The sequence below is a fragment of the Choloepus didactylus genome, chromosome 10, assembly GCF_015220235.1.
Source record: "Choloepus didactylus isolate mChoDid1 chromosome 10, mChoDid1.pri, whole genome shotgun sequence".
Classification (NCBI taxonomy): domain Eukaryota; kingdom Metazoa; phylum Chordata; class Mammalia; order Pilosa; family Megalonychidae; genus Choloepus; species Choloepus didactylus.
The window spans coordinates 29,806,861-29,833,311 of NC_051316.1; the positions used below are offsets into that span (position 1 = coordinate 29,806,861).

Sequence of the window (26,451 nt, forward strand, 5' to 3'; positions counted from 1 at the left end):
TTTAAGCTTTCCTATTGAGAATCTGTTGTCAGATAGGGTAAGCTCTCCATTCTAACAGGGCTTTTAAAAATAACACCTGCTAAGCAGACAGAGGGTGCTTAATGATTGGCTGTTTGTGGAAACACATTTGGAGTGTGGATCCAATTCTTGGTGGCATGAGTGGACAGACACTCTTTCAGCCTGCAGAGCAACTCAGGGATATGCTAGGACACGGTATGATCCTTGGGTTTCAGTTGATAGGCTTCTGCAGAGCCCAATCTGGGAATTCCATTTCCCTTTTCAGAGAAGTGTCAAGTGATGTCCCAGGTAGGCTGACAAAGGACAGGATGACCACTGTTCCAAACCAACATTCCCTAGATATCAGAGTGCCAGAAGAGTCCATGGCAACCCTGTCAGACATCCTTTGCACACCTCCGATGCTGTGGAGGAGATGCAAGCCTCTCCCAAGTTTTAATTCTTGTTCTACCTACGTGATATCTGAGATGACAAAAGTCTGTCTGCTAACGGTTGCTCTGGGGAAAAGGCACAAGAGAAAAATAGCATGTATGCTTGTATTCGTCAGGGTTCTCTAAGGAAACAGAACCAACAGGAGATATCTGTAAATATGACATTTTATAAAAGTGTCTCACACAACTGCGGGGATTCACGAGTCCAAAATTCGTAGGGCAGAACGCACAAGTCTAAATTCCGTAGGGAAGGCAGCAGACTGGCAACTCCGATGAAGGTGTTCAATGAACTCCCCAGGAGAGGCTGGCTGGCTGAAGAAGTGAAGGTCCTCTCTCTTTCTCTCTTGAAAGTCTTCAACTGATTGGATCAAATCCAGCTGATTGCATTCTCTCATTGTGGAAGACACGCTCTTCGTTGAGTCATCAGTCACAGCTGCAGCCAACTGACTGATGATTTAATAAACCAGCCTGTTGATTTATTAACCAGCCACAAATGTTCTTGAGGCAATGATTAGGCCAGTGCTTGCTTTACCAGACAGCTGGGTACCATCACCTGGCCAAGTTGACACATGAACCTAACCATCACAATGGATGAAGTACCTCCTTCCTTCCCCATGATCTTCATCAATCTGTCTCTGAGTTTGGACACATTCACTTCTCTGGATAAAAGGCTGGAGCCAGAGAAGTATCTTTGAAGACCAGGCATGTGCCTGCTGCAGCCGTGGTCTGGAATCAGGACCCCTGGGCAGCGGTGGTTAATGTCTGTGGCTGCAGATGTGGCACAGCAGCAACAAGTAGTGGGAGGAAAACCATTACAGGGTGTGGAAGTCACCACTCCAACTACCTCCTTAGTTCAATCCTTAGAATGCTGACCTTGGTGGTTTCATCTTGTCTGCTCCAAATATTGGATGCCAGCATAGCTTCCAGGACATCCATTGCCAGATAGAACCAAAGTTTTGTATTTTATCCCCCTCTCAGGCAGATTCCAGTAATTCATGTTTCTTTTAGTCAGTTCGTGGGGATCATTAAACCCATCTGACTTTGGTTTTCACTCTGGAATACTTGGTGTTTAGCTTAGGTTTCATTATCTCTTACACTTAGCTAATTTTAGTGGAGACAGAAAACCTTGTGGACCTAACTTGCAGGCTTTGCAGCAATATGCAGGGATGCTCTGCACACAGAAGCCCTCCTGATTGCCACATTCTCAGATAGGATCCTAAATACTAAAGATTTTCAGTCTCTGTTTCTGAAGTATTGGCTTGGAGTGCCTAATGAAAAAATGTTGCTCTGTGACAAATTTTATTTTTACCTGCTCTTTTCCTTCTAGGACCAACTTAAATTTGTTTCTGGATTTATAGCCCCTCTTTGGGGTCTTTTTTATCTCTGTTTTTCATTAACTGTGATCTCCCTTTTTTGTATGTTTGAGGTCTCTTCAAAGTGCATCAACAGCATTTACTTTTTCTTTTGCACCCTCTCCTCCTCTCTTCTCCTCCTCCTTCTCCTCCTTCGTCTTCATCTTTATCTTCATCATCATCATTAGACAGGCACTGACTGACCCATGTCCACTTCTTTTCCCTTGCTTGTCTTATACATTATTTACATCTTGAGAAGTTTTCTCTAGACTAACGTCACAGTTTTAGCTGCAGTCGGGCAGAGCCAAGAACCTCCCATTGTGTGTGTTTGAGGTTCCTGCAGGGTTTAGGTAGTTATAGGTTGATTGAGCAATAGTTTTTATGTCAATTATCTCTGGTTTAGATACTGTAGGTTCTGGGACTCTGGCTTCACATACTGGGAATAACCAATGGCTAGAGTACTTTGCCAGAAATAAATTTAGGCGCAAAATCTCAGGCAACAGCAGCAGGTACATACTCTTGTCCAATGAACTCTGTATCACTGTGCTTTCCTAGGCTGAAAATTTGAGACACTGGTCAACCTCTCGGGACTGAAAATTGTGCAACAGTGTCTTTAAGAACCCACATCACTCTACTAAGACCTATGCCATAAATTTTGCAATACAGGTTAATTGAAGCAAGCCTGCAGACTAGATGTATCCACAGAACAACAGATTGATTTGAGGATCTCAAGGTGGTTATAGCTAAAGCCTTTTGAGCATTTTTATGACCCTCAGGCCACGAACTCCATCTTTTTTTTTTTTTCTCCTCACCTAAAGCTCTTTGAGATGATCTCACGGATAGAGCAATGGCCTCAGTCTTGACATGTGCTCCCAATCCTGTGTGAACTCTCCAATACGGTCAACAATGTGTCCTTGGTTCTTGTTACTGGGCCTGTAAGCAGAGCACTTCCTTCTTAGGAATCCTTGAATTTTAATTGTGCAATAACTTTGGCTTTCCTTACACGTTCAGGCTCTGCCAAGAACTTTGTGTTTCCTACTTTGATTTTAAGACCATAACTGAACTTCATTTTGTAAAGTCAAATCAGAGTTTTTCTTTCAAAAGCCTTGAGAGCTTATGACTGTCTTCAGCCATTTAGTATTAGATTTACATCTCCAGATAATAAAATGGATGGACAACAGTCTCCTTTGTCCCACTCCCACACTCACTGCAATTTTGATAATGGTCTAGCTCCTTTTCTCCAGGAGCTTAAAATGTCTTGGGATATACTCACTGGGTATCCATGTGACCAACTGTAGCCTTTGGTATACTTCTGACTAAATATGTGATTATGTACAGGGAGCTTTGGAGGGACTTGATCAATCCAGTTACCAGTGAGAAGCAGTAGAGCCTCTGTTGTGTTGTCTCCTCCCCTTTCCCTGACTTGGTTCTGTTGTCGAGTATGTCAAAGTTCTCCAATACAACTCAAAGGTTAGACATCACTATTGTGGACCTAAAGATACCTTGAGCCCTAGGTACTGTGTGAGGTGGCTTTGCCCATAAAAGAGGAATAGGCATGCTCTCTCTGCCCTCGGGATGTGGGGCAGCAAAGAGAAAAGAAACCCAAATTTTAAAGAAATGCAGAAGAAATCCACGTGAGCTGAAGAGAATGCTGTATAAGTTAAGAAGAAGGCGAACTAAATAGTCACAAGACTGCTCTTGCGGTGGACCTTAAAGAGTGGTAAAGGCTTCTATAAAGGTGAGCATTTATAGAATTATTCAGGTAGAAGAGTGAAGGTGGGCACGAAGCACATGCTTCAGAAGCAAAAGGTACATTTAGGGATGGTTAAGCAACTTTCTCACAGAGCTCAGAGACCAAAGCAATAAAAGCTAAACTCCCATATTGGGAACTTCCTGCTGCAGGTGCAGGAGATACCTTTGTAAAAGATGGGCCAACTGTTCGATCCTGAGTATAGATTTCAGTCCTCTCACTCCATTCTCACGTGATCTGGGACACGTCACAGCCACCACGTAGGTCAAACGTGTCACCTATAAAATAGAAAAAGCGACAGTGAGGGGAGTTGATGCAACACCCAGCAGAGACGAAGTGCCCCACAAATGTCAAACTAGGGCATTTGGTGTTTAAGCCCAGGTATTGAAAGAGAGCAGACTAGAAACCTAGCTCAAATCTAATTTTATGATGGCCAGATCCTTGAACCCACTATTTTCTGGCCGTCGAGTGTTATGAGGACATGGGAATCATTTCTTTCGTTTTACCTCACCAACATTTTCCAGGAGGCTCAGGAAGCATTCACTTTGCTTTCCAGTGAAGGTGAACGGCTGTGTCGCCACTCCAGCCGCCATGCCGTCTGTGAAGTAGCGCCATGCCATGCAGACTCCAAAGTTGCTCGTTTTCTACTTGCACTCTCCAAATGACAAATGTGATAAGATTTGCTTTTTTAGATAGCAGCTGCATCTTTCTTCCGTTCCCTTCATTTCCTTTCAACTCAGCAGTTTTCCTTTTTGCTCCAGATAAATTGCTGTAAATTTAAATGTACTGCGGATTCTTGCCATTTTATGGCTGAATGCTTCTGAGTAATAGGGGGGAAATGTATGCACGTTTAAATGTAAATAAATCTAAATGGGTTGTGAACCAATGGAAAAGAAAGCACAGTGTTTCACTGACCTTCAAGTCCTCTCCCCATTCCAGCCCTTCCCTTTGAGGAGATCAAGGAGTAGATTTAGCAGAAATTGAGTTTTAGCCCACATCTGTGTTTCTCTCTTTCTCTGCTTTCAACATTATGTCACATCTCTCAGAAAGCACCTGCTGTGTCCTTGTTCTGCCTTAGCTGAGCTACTGTAAGCAGCAGTGGCAAAGTTTCCCTCAAGTTATTTTTGATAAAGGAGTTAATCTCACAGTAAACTACCATGCACCATCGGAATGCTGCAAATGCTTCAGAATGTCACATTGTCAAAATATCGATATTTCAGGCTCATAAGCTAGACAGCTCGTTTGGCTGCTAAACCTGCAAGATGTTCAGCCATTTGTTGTGGTCTACAAACTTTCCCCCTCACTAGGAGAAAATAATTGGCTATTGTTTTATATCATTTTGTGGCCCTTTTCTTGAGTTTCTTGTAATGTGAGAAGACAGAAGCAATGAGATACTGGTAAAGAGATTGGGAGATGAGTTGAATTTTACTATCATCCCCTCAGAAGTATGAAGCAGTAGATCATTTTCCTTCTAAAAGAATTAGCTCTTTAAACCAAACTCGCTTTTCAAGACATGGTGGGATTTCTTTGGTGGATGTGAAGATCAAGGATTTCAAAGAGGAGGCAGACTTGCCTTCCTTGGGGCTGCAGCGGTGGTCGGGACAGTTTGAATGCAGACACCGTGTATTGCTTACAGTTGTAACAAACTGGCAAAGAAGGTAGTGCTTGAGTTTTAATGATGGCTTCACCCTTTTTATTACATGCGGTGCGGAGCTGCCTTAATTTCCTAAGACTGCTAAAATCGGGGTGGCTTAAAACAACAGAAATATATTCTCTCACAGTTCTGGAGGCCAGAAGTCTGAAATCAAGGTTTTGGCAGAGTCATGATCCCTCTGCAGCCTCTAGGAGAGGATTCTTCCTTGATGTTTCCAGCTTCTGGTAGCTCTGGGCACCCCTAGTGACAGTCTCGGCTTCTGTCTTGTCTTCATGTGGCCGTCTTCCCTCTGCGACTTTCTGTCTGTGTCCAAATTTCCCTCTTCATATAAGGACCCCAGTTATACTGGATTTAGGGCCCGCCCTTATCCAATTAAGACCACCTTAGTTGGTTAAGGTCTGATCTCATCTTAACTAATTACATCTGCAGAGACCCTATTTCCAAAGGGGGACACTTCAACCCAGTAAAGTAGCTGAGATCTGCTTATTTGGGAAGATGCCTCATGAATCAAGCAGAACAATGCTGCAGAGAGACATTAGACATCTATTTAATTATAGGCAAATGCAGTTGTCACCTCAGCAAACTGTGGTCCAATGGGGCTTTCATCTAACAAAGCAAATGGTATTTCCCAACTGTAATAATTAATGAGTATGGAGAGGTATGAAGGAGGAAAATGGCAAATAGAAGCAAAGGAAGGGTGGGCTGGTCCCCACTGTCAACCCTTTGGCATCAGTAAGCTCTTAGAGTTCCCGTATCACAAACCCAGTGGGAATAAAGCTTGCACTAGCAGCTTAATCTGTTGTGTTATTTTTTAAATCAAATGCGTTTCACGATTGGACGCGCTGTAAACTGTTGTATCAAATCAAGAAACTCTTTTTGTTTGAGAGTGATGCCTTCTCTTTATATCGCCAAGTTTCTCCTGTTTTCTTTGGCAAACTTGACATCCTACCATTAATCCTATTGTTTCAGTGGAAAAGAATTTGTGTTCCACCCTCATGAAACCTGAAGGAGTAAGGTATTTTGTTTGTTAATTTGGCATGCATGTCTTACGTGCCTTAGCACACTCTTAAACTGGCCTGGCTTATGTTTGCCTGGAGGTTAAACTTTTAGAAAGAGAAAAGAGTAAGATAGGAAGGAGCATTCATCAGTGCCCTGGGTACTTCCTAAATTCTCCTGGCTTTGTGGGTAATTAAATCCATAACCTGTGTCTGACGTCTGTGCTGAGTTTTTTTTTTTTTTTTTTCTTAGAGGCTTGGAAGGGTGGGAGAGAGAAATGCCATGGAAATGAAGCTCCATGGGCTCCTTTAGCATTACTGTAAGTGGTGGTACAGATTGGTGGTGGTAATTACAGCTCTGCAGGCAGATGCCACGAGAACTTGGCAGACCAGACACCAGGTTGAGGAAGATCAGGAGTCTGGAAGGTTGGGTTTGGAACGTCTTCCAAAGCTGAACTTGCAAATGTCTGGGGGGTTTTTACATTGGCATCTATTTTGTCACTTAGGAATTGGATACAGAGTCATGCAAATGGCACACAGAATTATAGGTAGTAGAATCCTCCCCGTTTCTGCCATGTTCTCCTGGGCAAGTTCCAAGAGGGGCCACTCCCTCCTTTGCGCCCTGCTTGTGCCGACCTTGGGGTCCCCTGCCTGCACAGTAATGTGGCAGAGAGCCCTCTGATGGTGTGCTCCATCACGCACTAGCTGTGAGACCTCAGGCAAGCTGCTTCGTCCTCTGCGCCTCTGTTTCCTCACCAGGAAAGAGGGCACGGTAATAGAAACTGTCTCATAGGGGTTATTGTGACAATAAAAGGGATAATTTGGGCAAAGCACTGAGAAGACAGCCTGGTACAAGGTAAACTAATGGTTATTTGTTGTGCAAATTATTTACTCCCTTTTCTCCTGCTAGATAATGACATATTCCAAGGAAAGGAGCTCTATGTCTTTGTTTTTGTGTCTCCTATTACAGTGTCTACTGTCAGTGCTCAACAAATGTTTGTGGGATTAATTAATATTAAGTTACATATTGTAAGTTTTATATATAATACAGAGACTATTTTATATATAATATATGCAATATGTACACTTCATATCTTATGTGGTACATGTAATATACACACTATATATATGTATACTGTAGGTTATGTGTTATATGTTATGCAAAAGATTACATCTAGGTTTATATGTATCATATGTCTGGTATGGTAATTAATTAAATTTAGTCAATCAATTAATTATTGATATTAGGATTTCTGAAAAAGAACCTAAATCTTCCTGTGGTCTAATATTCTACCACTTAAGTCAGCCAGTTCTCTGGTCCAGTTGCCAAGTAAGCGATTAGTTATTTTAGAGATAATTTGGTAAAAGTAGGCAGGGAAAGGGAAACAGGATTTGGGTGGATATTTGTCATTGAATTTAATTTTTTCCCAACATAGATAAATATATAAAAATTCTTCAGGGGTCCTCTATATTGTACATAGATTTCTACTCCTTAGATTATGATGCTGAAGCACTGTGCAGAAATCCTTTGCATTTCTTGCCCGTGTTTCATGTACTATGTAAAATTGGTTTTATGTTTAAAACTAAGTTGTAGCTCATTTTCTCCCAGTTTCTGTTCTGTTCTTACACATTGCTTTATGTTTTAAAGTATATCCCATGTTGATGTCTTATTTTTGATGTTTACTTATTATGTTCTTTTTAAAGTGATTGTACCTGTGTATTAATTTCTGTTGATTTTTTTTTCTTTTGAGCATGACATATGTTTTATTTTGTGTTTCTTTTAGGTTTTGTTTTGTTTCATAAGATTCCACTGGATGGGTAACTGAAATAAAGGAAAAGAAAGAGAGAGGGGCTGTGGTGCTTGTTGGTTGGTGCTGTGCTCTGGGCTGGACTTTCGGGAATGGCGTTGGCTGATCCCGGAAGTGCTGCTTGTCTGGGGCTTTCCAGTAGATGTGGGTGGTGGTTGGTGGATGTTCTCTATGAAGCCTTCGTGTATCGTGAGCTGTTTGGGTAACACCACAGGCAGCTAAGCAGCAACTCAAGAAAACGTCTCAAATCAATGCTTCTCTTCTGTTCTGGCAATAGTTCAAATACAAAATCGAAATGAAATTCCATCGGACTGTGCTTTTCTGCTGAACAGCACACTGTTTGACCGTATTGGAAATGTATTGATTTGTATTGTTTCTGTTTATTAAAGGTGAGCTGTGATGTTAAAAACAAAAAAAATCTAAATTTAGTGATAGGTACAAGTGCACACTAAACAGTCTAACCTACATTTAACCCATATTTTAGCTTCCTATTCTGTTGTTCTTTAATCAGTACTGAATTCAGATGGTTTGACTTTTCTGTCTACAATACGATGACTAAAAGAGTTATGGGTATATAGACTATTGCTTTGGAAACTTTGTGATATCATCGAAAAGTTCTTTTTTCACTTGCAATAAAGGTCCTAACTTTTGGCTTAGGTCTCGGTGTCATGCCATGGTAATGATTTCCTCCAAGTTCATCAGCAGGCAAAGGGAGTTAAAAAAAAAAAAGGTGTTTGGTCTGAGCTATAGATTTATGTCAGGCAAAGTCAGTTTCCGAATAACTAAAAGAGTGAAATATATGCATATGATGAAATGATAACCTTGTCCCTTTCTATTTGCCCTCTGTGATCCACCTGCTGTTTAGAAGTTTGCCGAGTGCAAAGGCTGCGGCGTCACATGCTGTTTCCATTACAGAGCTGCAGCTTTTCTGCTCTGAAAAGGCCTGAGGGCTGAATTGTTGGCCTGCTGAGAGCAGGGGAGGCTGTTCTAAGAAGGGTAGTCCCCCTATGACATGCTGCCCTCCTGCTGGGTTTTCATGGGCAGGAAAGTTCTTCCTGACTTGAGCAGCAAAGAGGCAGCAGGTTGCTAATAAATACGTGCTTTATCATGTCCAGCTTCATTGCTGGGAGGGCAGCCTTAGAGCTACAGATCCCCGTGTCCCCCTTAATCTTACCTGTGGACACCTGTTCCACTTGCTTTGCCATCACAGGGACCTCTGTAAGCTTTGCTCAGTGTGCACCAGGCAGTGGTACACTATATCCCCATCCCAAAGAGGAGTTTAACTGTCCCCACCCCACCCCACCCCACCTTAAATGCCTTTTTATTGGGGGACTTCAGAGCCAGGCCTGGAGGATTTTGTCTGAAAATACTGTCAGCTCTGACTGTTAAACATGCACATCTTTGCCACTGCTGAATTGGAAACTTAAAGACATTTTCAAAAATTCTTTTTTTTTTTCAAGTAACTTCTCGAGTTTTGCAGTTCAGCTTTAAGGATTTATAGATTTTTAACTAGTCCAACATGTTTGGAAACATTGTTCTGAATCCTGTGAAACCAAGGCATTCATCTTCATGAACCAGGGTGGATTTAGCACCATCTGATATAAAAAAAAAGTATCCATGATGAATATTTTATCCTGTATCTTTTACATTAGCCACTAAATACGTTTTTGCTTGATGCAGGCATTTCACAGAGTCCTATGGATTACAGTATTTAGCTTGGCTACTCCATGCACATGCATTAAAGAGGGGCAGTTTCTCCGAAGCATAAACAGGCTGCTAGTTCTCAAAAGTTTTTTGTTTTTTTTTTTTTTTTTTCCCAATAAGACGTTTGATTGTAAGGAGAGCTGATCCCCACTAAAGGGAGGTCCCAATATTCTCCGAACTCCTGTTTTCTTGCTTGCTGCTGCTAAATGACAGTTCCTTTCACCATTAAGATTCTGATCTTTCCCAAAGGTGTTGATTTACAAAGAGGCCAGCTAATTGCAGAAATCCTGACCCCTGAAAGAAAAATGAAATTCAAACTGAGAACCAGGAAGGAGCTGTCAGTATTGCAAAGGTTCTTAAATATCGGCCATTTGGTACACAATATTTGGAGCTTTTATGTTATTTCATGGAGCCATTAAAAAGGTGATGAATTGTTTAAGGGCTCTTTTATAAATTTCCCAAATCCAAAAGGAAAACCAAATGAATATTTGTGCTTAACAGCCCCAAAGGATTGCTGGGTAGATTTTTGTTTTAAAATGAAGAGAAGTGGACAGATAAGGCAATTTAATATATCAAAGAGCAGTTGACATCTCCTAGGAAACGATGAAAAACAGCAGGCTATTAGAAAATTGTTTCATATGGTTCTTGTGTTCTTTGCTTTTCGTTTTTTTTTTAATCTCTAAAGACCACAATCAGTAACATAGCTTCTCATTTCTGTACTCTACACCCCTTTCGTCCTTTGCTTTCTTTGTCCCCTAAAAAGAAATCTTCTTAGAGCTCTGTTAACGACATATATTGTGTATTTCTGTGGCAGTAAAAAAAGATAGGTGGCATTTTTACCGAAACCAGTCTGTCACCCTAATACAAGGATGTCACACTTGAACACTGGTGAGAGTTAGGCAGGTAACTCGAATGAAGAGGGCTGGGTGTATGAATACCTGCCCATCCAGAGAGACAGCCGCCACCCAGTCCCAGCCAGCTTGTGCCTCACAGGAATGTGGGCCCAGGTTTCCAAACTTTCCTGTTCTTGAAGAGAAACTCAAAACCTGAATATTTTATATGAAATGTCTCTATTTTTAAAAAGTTGGCTCAGCTATTTTTAAAACATTATGTAGGCCTACAAAGCAAGTCTGTGGGCTGCCAGTTTGATGATCCTTGTTCTTTCACGTATCTTTCTATCTTTCCTTTGCAAACTCACGTTTCTTTCTTCTTGGCATGGCCTTTGAGAGCGTTGTTTCTACAAGCTTATGAAATTGAGGCTGGCAGCCCAATCATCTGCAGCGTTTCACTCACCTTTGCTGTTCTCCTTGACTTTCACCTAGCCCGTGACCCTCGCCACTCCCACCCTGCCTGGGTCTCCTGCAGCAGTTTTGCCTTCCACCCATAGGTGCTACTCCCACAGGGCAAGGGCCATTCTAATGAGTCCTTCCGTTTGTCCTGGCCCACTCAGGTTCAGTCGGGTTTAGATGGGAAAATGCACAGCCCATTTTCACAGGTGTCTTTCATATGCCAGAGTGGATGCTAGTAAATGTAAAGCAGACGTGAGATGGTCAAGAGATGTGGTTTCAGGTCCTGCGCTTTGCTTGCCCACCCTTGGGTCCCATCCCACTGCAACTAAGGCAGCTGAGATGGAGGAAGAAACTGCCACTGTCATCCCGGGATACATTGTCTCTGACTCCAACAAGAACAACAAGAAACAGTGTAAGGCTTAAGAAGGTTGGCCTCTGGGAAGTGAAAATAAATCCCAACACACTTAAGCAAGAATTGATTCAGAGGTTTCCAGTCCTGGTTTTGCAGCAGGAACTGATTTCGTTTTTGACCCATTAAGTTTTCTTTCCAGAAACAGGCAGCAAGGAAAAGAACTCAACAAACCCAGCTCCCCTGCCACACAAACTCAGAGACAAAGCTAAGTTTGCTTTTGTCTCTTAACTCTCCTGAATTAGATCCAGAATGGTTAAGGCTGAAAAAATCTCAAGACAGAACAGAGATCAGAATTACCCAGCAGCTTGAGGGGTAAATAGCATAAGGAGAAAGGCAGGAATTTAGTTTCCCTGCCAGCGACAGAGTGAGCATGACAGAGAAGTGCCAGCTTTCTCTCCCTCCTTCCTTTTCTCTTTATTCTCTCATAAATCTTACTTTTTTCCTCTCTTGCATTCTAAGTTGACTCTGTGGAAAATGGGAAGTCTATTTGTATTCATTTTTTTTGGTTGCTTTGCACAACTATCATATGCACTTTTTCTTTTTAATTGCAAAATGGAATAAAAATCCTAAAGGGAACCTGAAAGAACCCTTAACCCCATCTTGGTGAGGACAGATGACTTACACCTCCACCTGCTCCAGGGCTTCTCTCTAGAACTCCTTTCCGGGTTTTAATCGAATTCCCTTTGTCTAGAATCTAGATACAGAGGGAGAGCAAGTGAAGGGCTGGGATCCCATATAATATAGGGTCTTTTCAGGGCTGCTGCAAACACCCACACGGGCTGTGCCCTTTCTGACTGCAGGGGTGCCATTCTGTGTCAGTGGCACTCCATCCAGTCTGTCAGTGCGGTGTCAACAGCCACTTCTAGTCTGTGCCAGGGGAGTTGCACAACTCAGCAGACTTGACTCCAGTGAAACTTGTACAGAAATAGCCACTCTGTGCTGTGTATTCTGCTGTGTTCACACACCTGTAGCACCTGCAGACCATGCAGGTTGATCCAAGGAAAGGCACCCGGGAAAGTTAAGTTCTCTCCTGGACACAGCATGAGTTTAATTTGCTGTGGGATGCTGTCAGATTGAATAGCCTTGACAGAATCCCCTGTCCCTAAAGACACATACGAATGGCATTCACAGAAAGCAGCTTTCTACTCAGATCATCCCATTGCCTTGTTTCAGTCTTCAAGGACAGAGGAGCATCCTAGCAATCTGATTTTGACAGTGAGACCACTCTACATCTAATTCAGGCTAATGTTGCAGTGCAGCCTGGGGATGGTCATTAGTGAGTACTTAAAGATGTAGCAACTTGCCCCCTGCCCCAATCCATTGGCTGCACCTGAAGTCTTAGTTTTCATGGAAAAAAAAAATGTGTGATAAGTAAAGAAAATAACAGAGAGCTCTTACCACCTTTATTTCAGGACAGTCCATTTATGAGTTGGGCATAAATAAATACACAATAGCAAGAGATTCCCAAGAAAGGCAAAGCCTTGTGTTTCACCCATTTCCCATTCAAATCCCTTTGCTGTAATCCATAGGCAGCCTGTGAATCATTCTCATGCTCTGGTTTCCCCTACCATGGTGTTCCAGATTTTAAAGCCATTTTTTCACATTTCCTGTAAATAATGGATAATCATTTTTTTATTTTATTTTCAAATGCTGTTCTAACAATGTGGATAGACCATAAATGTACTTGCTGAATTCATTCCTTGTTTTAACAAGCCAATAAAGTTTTATAATTCATCTCCATGTGTCTTGCACTCTCTGTAGTTCCTTGCATCCTTCCCCTTCTTTCCTCAAACACACGCCAGCTCCCTGTGTACTGTTGGTGGAGTTCAAGATGAAGGCTGTTAGAAGGAGTGTGAGGAACAACATTGAGGATTTGGGGGAGTCCCAACCCAACTGTATTTAAACCCCTGAAAAGGACTTTCAAAATTTCATCAATGTGAATGATAAATTTATTGTTTACTGATTCTTGCATCGGAGATATTTTCATTGGCTTAAAAGCAATCCCCCCAAAAAAGATGAGGATTAAGAAGATTAAAAAAAAATAAAAAACAAACCAACTGCATTCTGTGGGAATGTCCTCTGGTATTTTAAAAACAGAATACCCCAGGTCCCATCAGAAGGATATGCTCAGTAGTGTGTCCTTCATTCTAAATGACTATGTGGTCAAATGAATATGATGACTTGCACTTCTATAGAAAGCAGAGAGAGGAAGATAAGATGACCTGGAATCATAACTGTTAACCTGAATCCCACATTTCATGTCCCATTTGTGCCATACCTCGGCCTGCCACACCATCCCTTCCTTATTTTTCCCTTTCAGGATATGATCTGACAGTAAGCTGTGTAGGACCCCACCTCTAATTCACTGGCACTTGGAGTCACCTTCTGATAATCTTGAAGGGGGTTTGCTCCAAATCAAAGACTGGAAAAACAAATCCAGTGTGACCTAATACTTTTTCAAATCAACGACACTGATCTTTATATAAGCGCCTCATGCTTAATGTTAGCGATGTGTGCCCTCTAAATTTTCTGAGCTGAGAGCAGGATTTGTCTGCCATTTGGAGGTTGTATAAGAGAGGGTATAAAGTGGTAGGCACTGGACCCAGACTATGTGGGTTTGAATCCCAGCTACACTCACAAGCTCCCTTGGGAAAGTTATTTCACCACTCCATTCCTGCTTCCTCATTTGCAAAGTGAGATGATGATAATGTTAATAGCACATTCCCCGTTGGGCTCTTACGAGAGGTCAATGGATGAACAGTGCACGTAAAACCCTTAGCACATTGCCTGACACCTGGGGGGGCACTCGGTTTGCACTATAGTTGGGTGTGCCTGTGGATCAGACCATTGATGATCATATGCCAGTTGTGTGTGTGCAAATAGTGGTGTCCAAATGAAAAGGAACTTCACTCACTGGGTCATCCTGGATGTCGCCCAAGTGTGGAAAGGACTTCAGAGCTTTCCCTGCAATTATCGAGATGCTGCTTCTGGATCCCTCTCTGTGTCCAGGGTCTTCTTCCACACTGATTCTACCTCAGATTTGAGTTTGGTAAAAGAGAAGGATCCAGTTTGTTTGTGCCTGTATCCTGATAGTTCAAAGAGTTCAAACAATGCTGTGTAATTCGCGATTTCTGGAAGAAATAGCATCAAAATATCTGATCCCAACTACGATTGGCCTCTTTTGTTCTCACTGTATTAATTCAGAATTTTTGACCATATGGATGGGGTCTGTATTCATTTTGATTTTTGAATTATCTATTAAAAATTGTAGGCTAATAATTTAAATAACCAACAAGTTGGCCGAGAGGTGTTTAAAAGAAAAGACTCATTGCAAGCTCCCTCAAGCCTTAAAAACAAGTGTTTACAGGCAGTGAGCTACAAATAACTAGATTATTCATTTCTGCTTACTGAGGTAGTTTCTGTTAATAGTCCTAGTAAGAAACACATGATTGGCCCGGTTGGGGCTACTTAATCGTTGAAGTAATACATTTTAATTTCTTTTAAAATATTTTGCAACTAGGGCTTTTTTCTTGTCCTTGAATCATTTTAAGTTAATGGCACTATGTTTTACTGGCCCTCAGTTTAAGGCACTTTAACTATTTTTGCCATCTTTTCCTACACATTTTAAAGAGAAATCTACCACGGAATCAAGGCGATAGTAACAGCTAACGAGTATTGAGCTCTCACTGTGTGCCCAGCAGTATTTTAAATGCTGCGGGTACTTATGATTTTCCCCAAAACCGATGCTAATACTGCCCACATTTTGAAGATTAGGCAACTGGGGGGCAGAGTGATTGAGGGACTTGCCCCAAGGCACCCAAACTAACAGGTGGTTACAGTAGGTTTTGACTTCGGCTGGCCCTAAACCTGGTACCTCTTAATAACTACCCTATTTGGACGAGACTCTTGAGCATGGCCAGGATTAGGGTGAGGCAAGCGAGGCACTCATGGTCAAGGTCATTCGCATGCCCAGCGATCACTCCTGTCAGCGCCAGCAGTTGAACCGAGATTACTGTTGTAGTAAAGCAGAATTATAAGATTAGCTTAAATCCCTGGGGAGATGCCCGCTGGTCCCAGTAAGCCCTCAGTTTTTTGTGCCACTAACAAAGAGCTTGCTGACCTTGACTTGCAGGTATGTGGCGCGGTGGTGAAATTGGCACGTGCTTTTTAAATTTTACCTATGAAACCGGGAAGTTGCATAAACTGTGTATTTGGCGCTAATTAGCTAATGAAAACCCAGAGCATGTTTGGTTGGTCCATGATGGATTTGTTCTTTTTGATTGTCCTAAAGTGAATTTTCTCATCAATCTTGAACTTTGGTGCTTTCTATTCATTTGGCATCAGTCCTGACTCTCTGACGAGTGCTCTGGAGGGAAAACACCTTGGTGGGGGGTGGAGGTGGGGTGCGTTGGGAAGATGCGTTTGCAGACACATCCTTCCACCTCCATGAAGAGGATGAAGATGTCGGAACAAAGTGGCTGAAAATGCCTGACATGCTCCCAGCCTCTGAAACGGCAAAGTGGCAGCCCAGCATCTGAACAGCCCAGTCACCTCGTCACTCTGGCCTCAAAAGTCCCACCTGGCAGGCAGTGAATCAGTGATGGAAAGAGACCACCAAGGGCACTTGTTAATTTTCCAGTCATTTAGTCAAGTCCCATCTCACAGATCACAGGCCCCGGGGCCTGTGTTTGCTAAATTAAAATCTCTGCCAGACCATAAACTAATGAATGGCAATTCTTGTTCTCTCTTTAAAAAAAAAAAAAAATTCTTGTTCTCTTTCAAAAGAGGAGAGGAGAACCCTCTTTTGTATTTATTTACCACCTTTATATCTCTTTTTAATAATTCTCATTATGCAGTAATCTATCTTGCTGAAGCATTAAATAAAAATGTTCACAAAGGCCGTTTGCTTTCAAGATTATATAATTCAGCTTCAGGTAAGTTCATGTAATTTTGCCCAAAGCCCCTTCAGTCCAGGTGGGAAGTACAGAGCTGCCAGCCCTGTTTTACATTTTGGGGAAATTCTAGGTTTTTACATTAAGTAGGACATAGCCTTGGAGGGTCCTCCAATCTTTCTGAAGATTAGTCTTTCCACAGGTTTTCCTCTCTGCACTTATTCCAGCCCTCCCCACCTCCCCGCCACCCCTGCCCCTGGACTAGTGAGGATTTAGCTTAATTAAAGTGTTTGATTTGCATTCAATAGATGTAAAATGAGGTCTTGCAGTCCTTCTCCACCCGCCTTCTCTAAGCATTATGGTACAGAGTGAATGCCCTGTTCTATTTCAGAGCTGACTTTCCCACTGGGTTTTACCTAAAGTGGGGTTCACTGGCCCCTCTGAGTCAGGGAGGAGAGGGACCGGTGTAGGTTTCTCTGTTCCCCCCTGGGGAGAAGGTGCGCCTCTGACAGGGGTTCAGCCCTCTGCATCTTCAGCCCCCCGGGACGGGACGGCTCCTTGCTGGCCCCAGCTCTTACCAGGCTCCAGTAACACTGTTTTCTCCACCTGTCCCGTGAGCCTGACAGGTGGCAAAGGCTCCGCTCCTCCCTATCCATCTCTGAGCACCTCCCCACTTCTTCTTTGTCTCCTGCCCCCCACTTCTGTAAGTACTCCCCACAAGTCGTCTCTTTAAGCCATGTGAGTGAGTTCGTTTTCCTTGACAGGATTCTAACTGAGACCTAAAATCTTTAACATTTTATCTCATACAGTCTTTATGTCAAGGCTATTCAAACTCCAATATATATTTATTGGAGTGAGTTCCATGTCAGCCAGGCATTGGGGGCTGCATGGCAGACAAAGCAGACCCCGTCTTTGGCTTCCTGGGCTGTGGCCTAATGGTAGTAATTCTAATGTTGTTGCTGTTATCATCCATCCTTGACACAGGAGGAGACAAAGGCTTAAATTATGTGACTTGCCCAAGGTCACACAAACCAGATCCCTTGGACTAATACAACCCATGCTTCTGGCTCTGCTTCTCGTAAGAGTGCTTTGCCTGTGCCCCTTTGGGTGGTGCTGCAGCTGCTAATTCTTCCTGACATGGTATAAGCCACATAAAAGTACCCCTGCCCTTGTTACGTATTTTCTTTTTTTATTCTTCCCTCTCCTTTCCCTCTAGTCTCCCTTCCCCTAATACAGACACACACAGACAATATGCTTCATTTCTTAAGCTTTCATCTGTTAAGAATTTAAAGCTTGGTTTGGTGAAATATGTGATTAGGAGAGAGATATTTTGTGTGTGTGTGTGTGTGTGTGTGTGTCTCTGTGTGTGTGAAAGAGAGGGGAGAGAGAGAGAAAGAGAGAGAGAGAGAGAGAGAGAGAGAGAGAGAGAGAGAGAGAGAGAGAGAGAGAAGCACCCACAAAGCAAGAGCACAATAATTTTCTCTCTCCCTCTCCCTCTCTCTCTCCCCCCTCTCTCTCTGTCTCTGTCTCTCTCTCTCTCACACACACACACACACACACACACACACACAGAATGAGAACATTGACTAGTTTAAGCCTGGTTCGATTAGAAGGGAATTCAATCCCACTACATTCCATTATCACCTCCCCAGTACTCATTATGCTTTAAGGCTCCAAGCTCCTTTTTAAAAACTTTCCATGTTGTATTTCTTGCTTTTTGTTTTCACTTCCTTACAAATAGCAAGACGTTTTGCTGAGAAGAAATGATTACAAATCCCAAAAGGTTGGTGTTCTGTTCTGAACTCCAAGATGTAAGGATTGAGTGGATTTCAAACTTGGCCAAATTTCTGACTTGGCAAATGCTTCTATCCTTATTTATGACAGCTTGGAAACTTCCATTTTCCAGGGCTTATAAATGATGCTGCTGATTTTTTCTCCCTTTTCTCTTTTACTCCGAATTATGAAATAACCAGCCTGAAGGTTTCCTTTAATGTTAACCCTCTTAGCAGAGTATGAGAGAGAGGGACAAGGGGGAGGGGAGAGAGAAAGAGAGAGAGAGAATTATGATGTTCTTTCTTTTCCTGGTTATGAGGCATATTTTATAAAGGCAGATACTTCCCTTCTTCTGCCTTTCAACAAAATGAAAATCTGGAAATGTTGAGATTTTGGTGTAGGGAATGATAGCCTTGTGGTTGCCACTGTGGTCACTTGGAACGTCACCCAGCAGCCCCCAAAAGACTGTCAATCTTGTGCTCAAACGGCAATTTAGCATTTGGGATTCTGGAGCAAGCCAAAAATCCAAAAATGTCTCAGAGATTTTTCTTAGAGTATTTAGACTATTTCTGTGTGTGCACATAAGGTGCTCATAGGTTGTGTTTCAGGGGATTTCTAGATCCATTTTCTTTGTAGAAAATTGTCAAAATGGAGGAACTACTAATTGGAGTCCTTCTTTTCCTTCTCTTTCTCCTCCTCCTTCTCTTTCTCTTAACTCCACAATCAATTCTTTAAAGCTTGTTCTTTTTAAATTATCTTTGCAAGTGCTTTTTAATTTTGGATTCATGTGACCACCCAGAAATTGGGAACCTCCAATTTTGGGGTAGAGTAGACAGATTTTTCCAAATACAGGAGGTAGGAATTTTCAAATGCAGAACACATCCTCTGAGCAGCTACCACCAAGACCGAGTGAAAGGTGCAAGGATTTTTATGAGGGGAAACACTTGCATGGAGGAAAATGGGGCAGGAGCTGGAGGGGGCTGCAGGAGCTCTCAGACCACTATGCATGTCTGACCCTGAGCAAATAAGAGAAGGAGAGAAGCAGGTGGATGCAGCTTAGACTGCCATTCCTTCCAAGGAAGTTTTGGCCAAGCCGTTCGGAGTCTTGGTGCTGAATTCGGCCATCGGAGGAGTTCCTTGCTTCCCAGGGTGGGTCTGTCTTATTCCTCCCGGTCTCAGTGGTTCCCCTGGGAACCATGACTTCTGTAGATGAGGCAAAGGATTTTGGGGCACAGCAGCTGGGACCCTTGGTCAGTTATGCTTCCTCTCCTTGAGGGTCCACGAAGTCCATTCTGGTGGCTGTCACATAATAGATGTCCTACCTGATCTTCACTTACCTGATGTGCTGGTTAATGCCGCGTCCCATTCCCTCTGTAAAACATCTTGATCCACCTACACTTGGTGCCCTTGAACCCTCCTGGCCACACAGCAGCTTCCAGTGCTCAGGGGGAACTTTAGCTTCATTAAAAGACCAACTGCATAAATTAAGCAGCTGCCTAAGTTAAGAGGGCTTCAACTATAATAATTCTTTAAAACACACACACACACACATACACAGACCAGGCAGACCAACATTTTGAAATGGTTCAAATATGATTTTTGATCTGTAGCCATCCTTTTATTTATGGCAACATAAAACAACATCTGAAAGTAAGACCTGCTTTTGTTTTTCTCGCCTACATACTCAAACCACAAGTGATTTTATTTCGTTTCATTTTGTGTTCCCCGTCAAACAAATTTCCTATCATGGCAGATCTCATTATTGATTCATATTCTTTCAGAAGAGTGTTTATAGAAATGAACAGCAGTACCTTGCCAGGCATGAGGAAAGAGTTGGAGTGGAACAGAGCGATGCATCCACTTACACAATTATTCACTCCCGCTCTCAGCTGCAGCAGCCCTGGAGTTGAATTGTTTTCAAGAAAAATAATGCCTTATTCAGATGCAACCTATTTTATTGAGTACTTTCTAGGTGTTAGACCACCCGTTGGCAACTCAAATGACTGCAGAGACCAGACAGGTCACCTGAACGAGAGGGGTGGGCGGGTAGGGACTGACCCCATCTATGGGGCAGAGCTGCCCCCCTGGTTGCAGCTGACCATTGCCAGGTGAAAACGTAAACTCGGGGTTTGCCAAATCTCCTGATTTGGCAAGAATCAAGGAGAGATCTGGGTCTCACTGTGAAATTATCCAGTTTTTAACTGTTGGCAAGGCCCATACCAATTTCGAAAGTTTCCACGAGCCAAACAAAACACGTCTTGATGCCAAATTTTGCCTTCCATGATCTTTGTGCTGGAGTTTCTGCTTGTCGCTCTCAGATATGGTTCCCTCACGATGACCTTGAGTAGATATTTGTCATGGGTTTGTTTTTCCAGAAGCAGACTCTGCGATGAGGTTTCATGTGCAAGTAATTCTCTAAGGGTGTGCTCCAGGGGAGCCTGGGACAGGAGTGTGGAGATAGCACAGGGAAGAGAGGAAGGTGTACAAGACTGTGATTGCAGGCAAAGGTTGTGGAAGTGGCTTCAGTCCCATATTTTTGGGAGACACCAGAGTATAAGTTGCCCCTGAGTTGCCCACTAGAGACTTGAGAGCTGGGCTTTCATATTCCCCACACCCATCAGTCACTGGTTTTGCGTCTCAAGCAGGCAAAAGTGTGCTCCAGTAGCCCAAGGGCAGTCCTCCAAAAAAGAGTCACAGGTACTGGCTGGGGCCCACAGTGACAATGGATGAGAGGGGACCTGGCCAAGTCCCAGCCCTTCTGTCACCAGAAATCTATGACTTTTGGCTTTTCTAAGGTCCCACAGGTTCTAAGAATTATATAAGGGGCCAGAATCCGAGCCCTGATCTTCTGACTCCATGTCTAGTGCTTGGTGACAGTATTTCTAGCTGCTTCTTAATGAGATCAGTGTGCAGAATTCAGATAATGCTAAACCTTGGCTATGTGGTCAGCCTCAGATTACAAGTTCTCCTTTTCCTCTAGAAGCCTATTTGAAGAAAGCTGAAACAGACTGATAAGTGCCAGAAAGGGGTTCTGGAATCAGCAACGCTCCAGACAGCCCTGAATGGGAGACCCCAAGAGCACCTGAAGCAACTCCCAGTTCTAAGTTCTCACCAAATTTGCTGATTTCATATCTGAGATGCAATCAGTGATTCTGTGTGCTCTGGGCCCCAAAGCTGAGTTCTGGGCCTATTAGACATGGTTGACCTGTCACCAATGACATAGACGTTTCTGGGAAATAGACCAGTGGCTAATACATCTGTTGAAGGAGATCCAGCAGAAGCAGAAAGAGGACGCCAGAGCTGCTAACTGGACATCTCTGGAGTTTGGGGGTCTCAGAGACAATTAAGATAAGATTCTTTTTTCTTTTTTTTTTTTTTTAGTACTATTTTTTTATTGTGGACTTTAACATATATACATAACAGTGATAACTTTCAAAGTATGATTTCACAAGTTGATAGAGAGCAAATTTCAAAGAATGTCATGGTTCACAGATCCACAACTTCAGCCATTTCCATTATTGTAAAATATTGCATACATACAGAAAGGTGTCAACTCTAGATGCACAGCTCAATAAGCTATTATATAGGTAATTTCAAAAGTTGTTATGGGTTACAGTTCCACAATCTCAGTCCCTTCCCTAAATGCAATAGAAGATATATACAGAAAGGTGAAGACCATCAAGGCACAATTCAATGAGCAAATCCCAAAGGATGCTATAGGCTACCATTCTACCATGTCATTTACCTCCTTCCAGCCATTCCAACACCCCAACATCCGAAAATATATATGTAATTATATAAAGTTTCAGTATTCATAGACCTTTGTTAAATCTTATCTTGTTTGTTGCAATTCCTTCCTCTCACTTAATCTCTTTCTCCATCTTCAGGGGTGTCTAGGCAGTGAGCACCCTAACTTGTTATATTGAAAGGGGGTGTTGACAGTACGGGGAAGGGGGCTGCATCTGATTATTGAAGATCAGATTATTTTTTAAGTGAACTCTCCACCTCCCCCAGGTAACCCTTCCCCTATATCCACTGTTGTAGTCAGTGGCTTGCTCATCCTTCCAAACTTCTGGGTTAGCCAAGACAACTTCCTCTCCCTTACCTCTTAAGTGCTGTCCCCAAATCAAGCCAAGTGTTAGTCCCCAGTATCTCTCAAATGTGTCCTGTTTTTTCCACTCCCACTACCTCCACCTTCCTCTAGGTCCTCTGTATTTTAGATGGATGACCTGAGCTTCTTGCCACCCTTTCCTCCGCGAAGTCCAACATTATCTTCCCAAATGGACTTGAACTAACTGGTCCACTCTGTAGTCACAAACCTTTGGCAACTCACACTGCTAATTAGATCAAGCCAAAGCTCTTCAAAATGACCCTCAAACTCCAGGACTTTTCCCCTCTAACCCATCTTTTCAGCCAAGCCTTCCCTATCCACCACTTCCACCCCACTTTTCCAAGCTGCCCACTCCACCTGGTTTGCCCTTCTTCCACCCGCCATCTTCAACATCCATCTGTCAGAGTCTTCTCACCTAACTTATTGTGTGACCATGGATGTCATACTTAACTTTAACCCTCTAAGCCTTGCTAAAACAAGGCAAATATCTACCTTGCAGAGTGACTGTGACAATTAAATGAGGAAGAGTATGGCAAATCCCTGGGACAGTGTGTGACATGTTATGGGACTCAGTAAGTGGTAGCCATGGCCATAACAATTTCATTATTGTTGTCCATCTTTCAAGGCCCAGCTCAGTTTCCATCTTCCTCTTAGAAACTTGCCCAGAATTCCCCACACAGAATTGACACCTTTTTGACACTCCTTTATTACTATCTCAATATATTTGACCATGTGGTTTGAAAAGAGCCTATTTCTGCATTAATTTGAATTGTCCCAAGACACTGGGCCACATTTCAGTCCTGTTTGAGGTCCTCACTGTGCTTTCAAAGAAGCCAATGGAATGTGTGCAATTCTCAGTTGAACTCACTTCTGTTGTGATGTGAGAGTGGTTCTGGATAAGGCTGTGTCAGCTCTCGGGCTGAAAGGCTGGATCAGAAACTGGGAGCCTCTGAGGTAAGCCTCTGAGGATCCAAAACAAGTCCCGATCTTTCCCATGAACAGTGCAGGCAAAGTTTCCTGGGGAGCTTCTTCAGTACAAGGCCCAGGAATATTTTGAGAATAGAGTTTAGGGAGAGGCTGGTAGCATCACAGGGAATGCACATGGTGTGAGAAACAGGCAGATTTGTGTTCAAATCCCGGCTTGGCCAATGTTGTGGATCTGTTCCTTAACCTCTCTGCATCTCCATTTCCTTTTCTGTAAACTAGGAATAATAATTTCTACCACTTAGGTTGTGAGAATTAGTTAAGAATGTATAGTAGATCAACAATATAGTTATTGTCTATAGCAATTCTTACCATTCATTCATTCATTAAATAAACATTTAAATCTCTGAACATCAAGGGCCCTCAGCCACATAAGCACTTAGAAAGAGTTCAGTATTTGTTGAATTAATAAACAAATGATCCTCTATAAAGCCTATAAGAAATAATTTCTTTGTTCCAAACACTTAGAAGACACTTTGGCAAGTCGTTTTATACAGCTTGGATGAACTGTGAAGCTAAACTTTTAAGGGGAGCTCATATATTAAGCTATTCTTAAAAATCCTTGAAGAATATTATTGCCATTTTGCTTCAGTGGCTTGCATATGTGGCCGTTAAAGTGGGTTCTATGGGGAATTCATATCAGGAGGCAGTTCCTTCATGGAAGGACGGATAAACTTACAGCACGGAGCTGAGTGGCAAGCTCAGGTGCCTTTAGGGGCCAGAGGAGTAAGGGGAGGGGCAGTCTGGAGGGGAGCCCCTGAAGACTGTGCCTCCTATTTAAGAAGGGTAACTGCTGCTCCTTCATCCATTCATTCTGCCTTTTACTGAGCAGTTTCCATGTGCTTCTAAGGGCTGGGACCACAGAGGCCAGCAGGCAAAGCCTTGTCCTCATGGAGCTTATATTCTCTGAGCCCAGCTCCTGCTCCAGTTACCATATGGGAATTCAGTCCTACCGCTGCCAAGTCATCTGATTTTCAAAGAGAAGGAGCCAGAATTTTGTCAGCAACCTCCTGATTTTTAAAAGTTGGCTAACGATTCACGTTTTTAAAAGAACACTGTGCAGGCCAGACAAAACTTGTCTCCTGATTCAATTTGGCTCCCAGTTTGCAACCCTTGGGGTAGAATCTTGTGACCTTTACCTTAAGAAACATTTTTCTAATGTCAGATATTGAACCGCTTCTCATTTTTCCTGGCCTTATTAGAAGCTACCAATGGTTACCACTTGTTTTCTGTGTCCTCATGGGTATAAACATTCTTAGGTGTTACATCCCTGTATTCTGAGGGTAGCTAACTCCAGTGTATCAGCTTTCCCTTTTCAATCCCATCCCCAAGGCTTTGGTCACTTTTTCTAGTTCTCTCAAGCTTCCAGAAAGGCTCCAAGCGTTGTTATCTGCTGCTCAGCATTTCATCGCAGGAGGCTCAAAATCTATCCCAAACTCTTAGCTAAACTGCTTATAGATCAGGGCCTGCTTTTAAGCCTCCCTTTCTGACTTTGCCATCCCAATTTTCACAGCCTCTGTGTCACACTTACTCTGAACCTTAAGTGTGATATTAATTTCTCTCAGAGGGACATGGATTTAATAGATTTTTTAATTAACATTTTGCAAAATTGGAGCTGTCATGCTTTATGGCAGACTGATACAAATGTCTGTAATTACATTTTTGGCACTACATCTTGGGAATAGTCTGGAAATGTTTGTTTTAACCCCTTCCTGAAATGCTCTGATTTATGGGCAGGCTTCTTTATGTGCACCTCTTACAGGCCTGGTTGTCATGACAACACAGAACATCATCTGTCAAAGAGCTATAACTTCATTCTGTGTTGCAGCTAAAAATTTATCTTTTAGGATTTATTCTCATGACAAGAAATTTTGCATTTCTATAGACATGCTTCTTCTCTCTAATTCTGCTTGTCTTTAGGGAGATTCAGGATTCAAGTGAAATTTTTCTAGAGAACAAGACAAACCTTCTACTTTCCCTCTCCCCCACCAAGGAGAGATGAATTCTTTATCCATCCCAAAGAGACATCAAATGGACTCCCTAGTACCACAAAAATGTGGAATTATCCCCACGTGCCTCCAAATATGATTTTTATTTCTTAAAAAGTTTAAAATGATTTTTTTATTGGTTGATATTTTCTTCAGCTAATAATCAAAGTACAAAAAAAAAAAAAAAAAAAGAGAAGAAAGAAAATGTCTGCAAACCTCTCCTACAAGCTGGAGAAAAGTGAAATACTTAGGTATGTAATTACTTGTGATCTGTGATTTGGGAGTTGCAAACTCAATGCCCATCACCAGGGCCAGGCAGATGATAACATCAAGGAGTATAGTAGGCCCCTGGGGACAATGTCAAATGGGAAGCTGCTACCTTGTGTAAAGGGACGTCCCTCTATAGGATCTGGCATCTGATGCCATGCAGAAATGCAAACGCTATTGTCCAGGATTTCAGTTTCATTTTATTTAAGACAAGCCAGACATCAGTATTCTTATATGAAATTTCCTGCTTTTAAAGTGTTGACAGGTAATGTAAAAATGTGTTTTGTTTTGTTTTTAACAATGTAATAGTCAAGCAAAGCATATCTGAGATCATGTTCGCTCTGTGAACTCCCAGATATGAGTTCTGCCCTAAGTGCTGCACACAACAAACATTTCAGAACGGCTTTGTTTACTCTAAATGACTAAATCAATTATTTTGCTCTCCAGTTCTTACATCTGCTCTGTTACATATTTTGTGCATTGGCTTCACATAAAATATGCTGTAGGGTGAGAGAAAGTTGGGGTGAGTCTTGGCGTCTCATACACACTCCTTTCTGACACACTAAGACAGATAGCAGGGGTCCCTCAGACACCTTCTAGAATTGTTCACGGATTTGATGCTCACTTTTTGTCTTTGATGGATGGCATAGCTTAATCCTCTTCACTTAGACCCATATTTTTTCTTTTGTGATGGGAATTCCTGGATGGCTGCTGCATTTCCAGAAGAGATAGCAAGAATTTCTTCCCTTCCACTGGATTTGAAAGTGTTTTGCTTCTGATCTATCACTGAGGGTAAAACTAATAATTCTTGGGTATACGCCATCATAAACATCTGGGGGCAAGCTGTCCTGTGGCTGCCATTGCTCTGGTACAGGTGTGGTTTAGGAAACACCCACCCCAAACAGCTATGTACCTGTTACCTAGCAGGTTCACAGTTAGATTTAAGACACTGTGGGATTCATGCAAAATTAAACCAAATGTCGAAACTTCACAGTGATTCTGGCAATAGGTTGGAGGACATTTCAT

General features: G+C 42.5%; 1 protein-coding gene across 3 annotated transcripts in view; it reads left to right on the forward strand.

Moving 5' to 3' along the window:
• The window catches only part of NTRK2 (neurotrophic receptor tyrosine kinase 2), a 365,369-nt gene that overhangs the window by 143,749 nt on the left and 195,169 nt on the right, over nt 1-26,451 (forward strand). Inside the window, exon 12 of one of the 3 annotated variants that reach the window (XM_037797553.1) lies at nt 7,982-13,144. The exons of the other annotated variants lie outside the window; for them this stretch is intronic. Within the exon in view, the coding sequence (XP_037653481.1) occupies nt 7,982-8,019 (38 nt within the window). The 3' untranslated portion in view covers nt 8,020-13,144. Of the gene's footprint in view, nt 1-7,981; nt 13,145-26,451 lie in introns of those variants that run through there. 3 annotated transcript variants of the gene reach the window in all.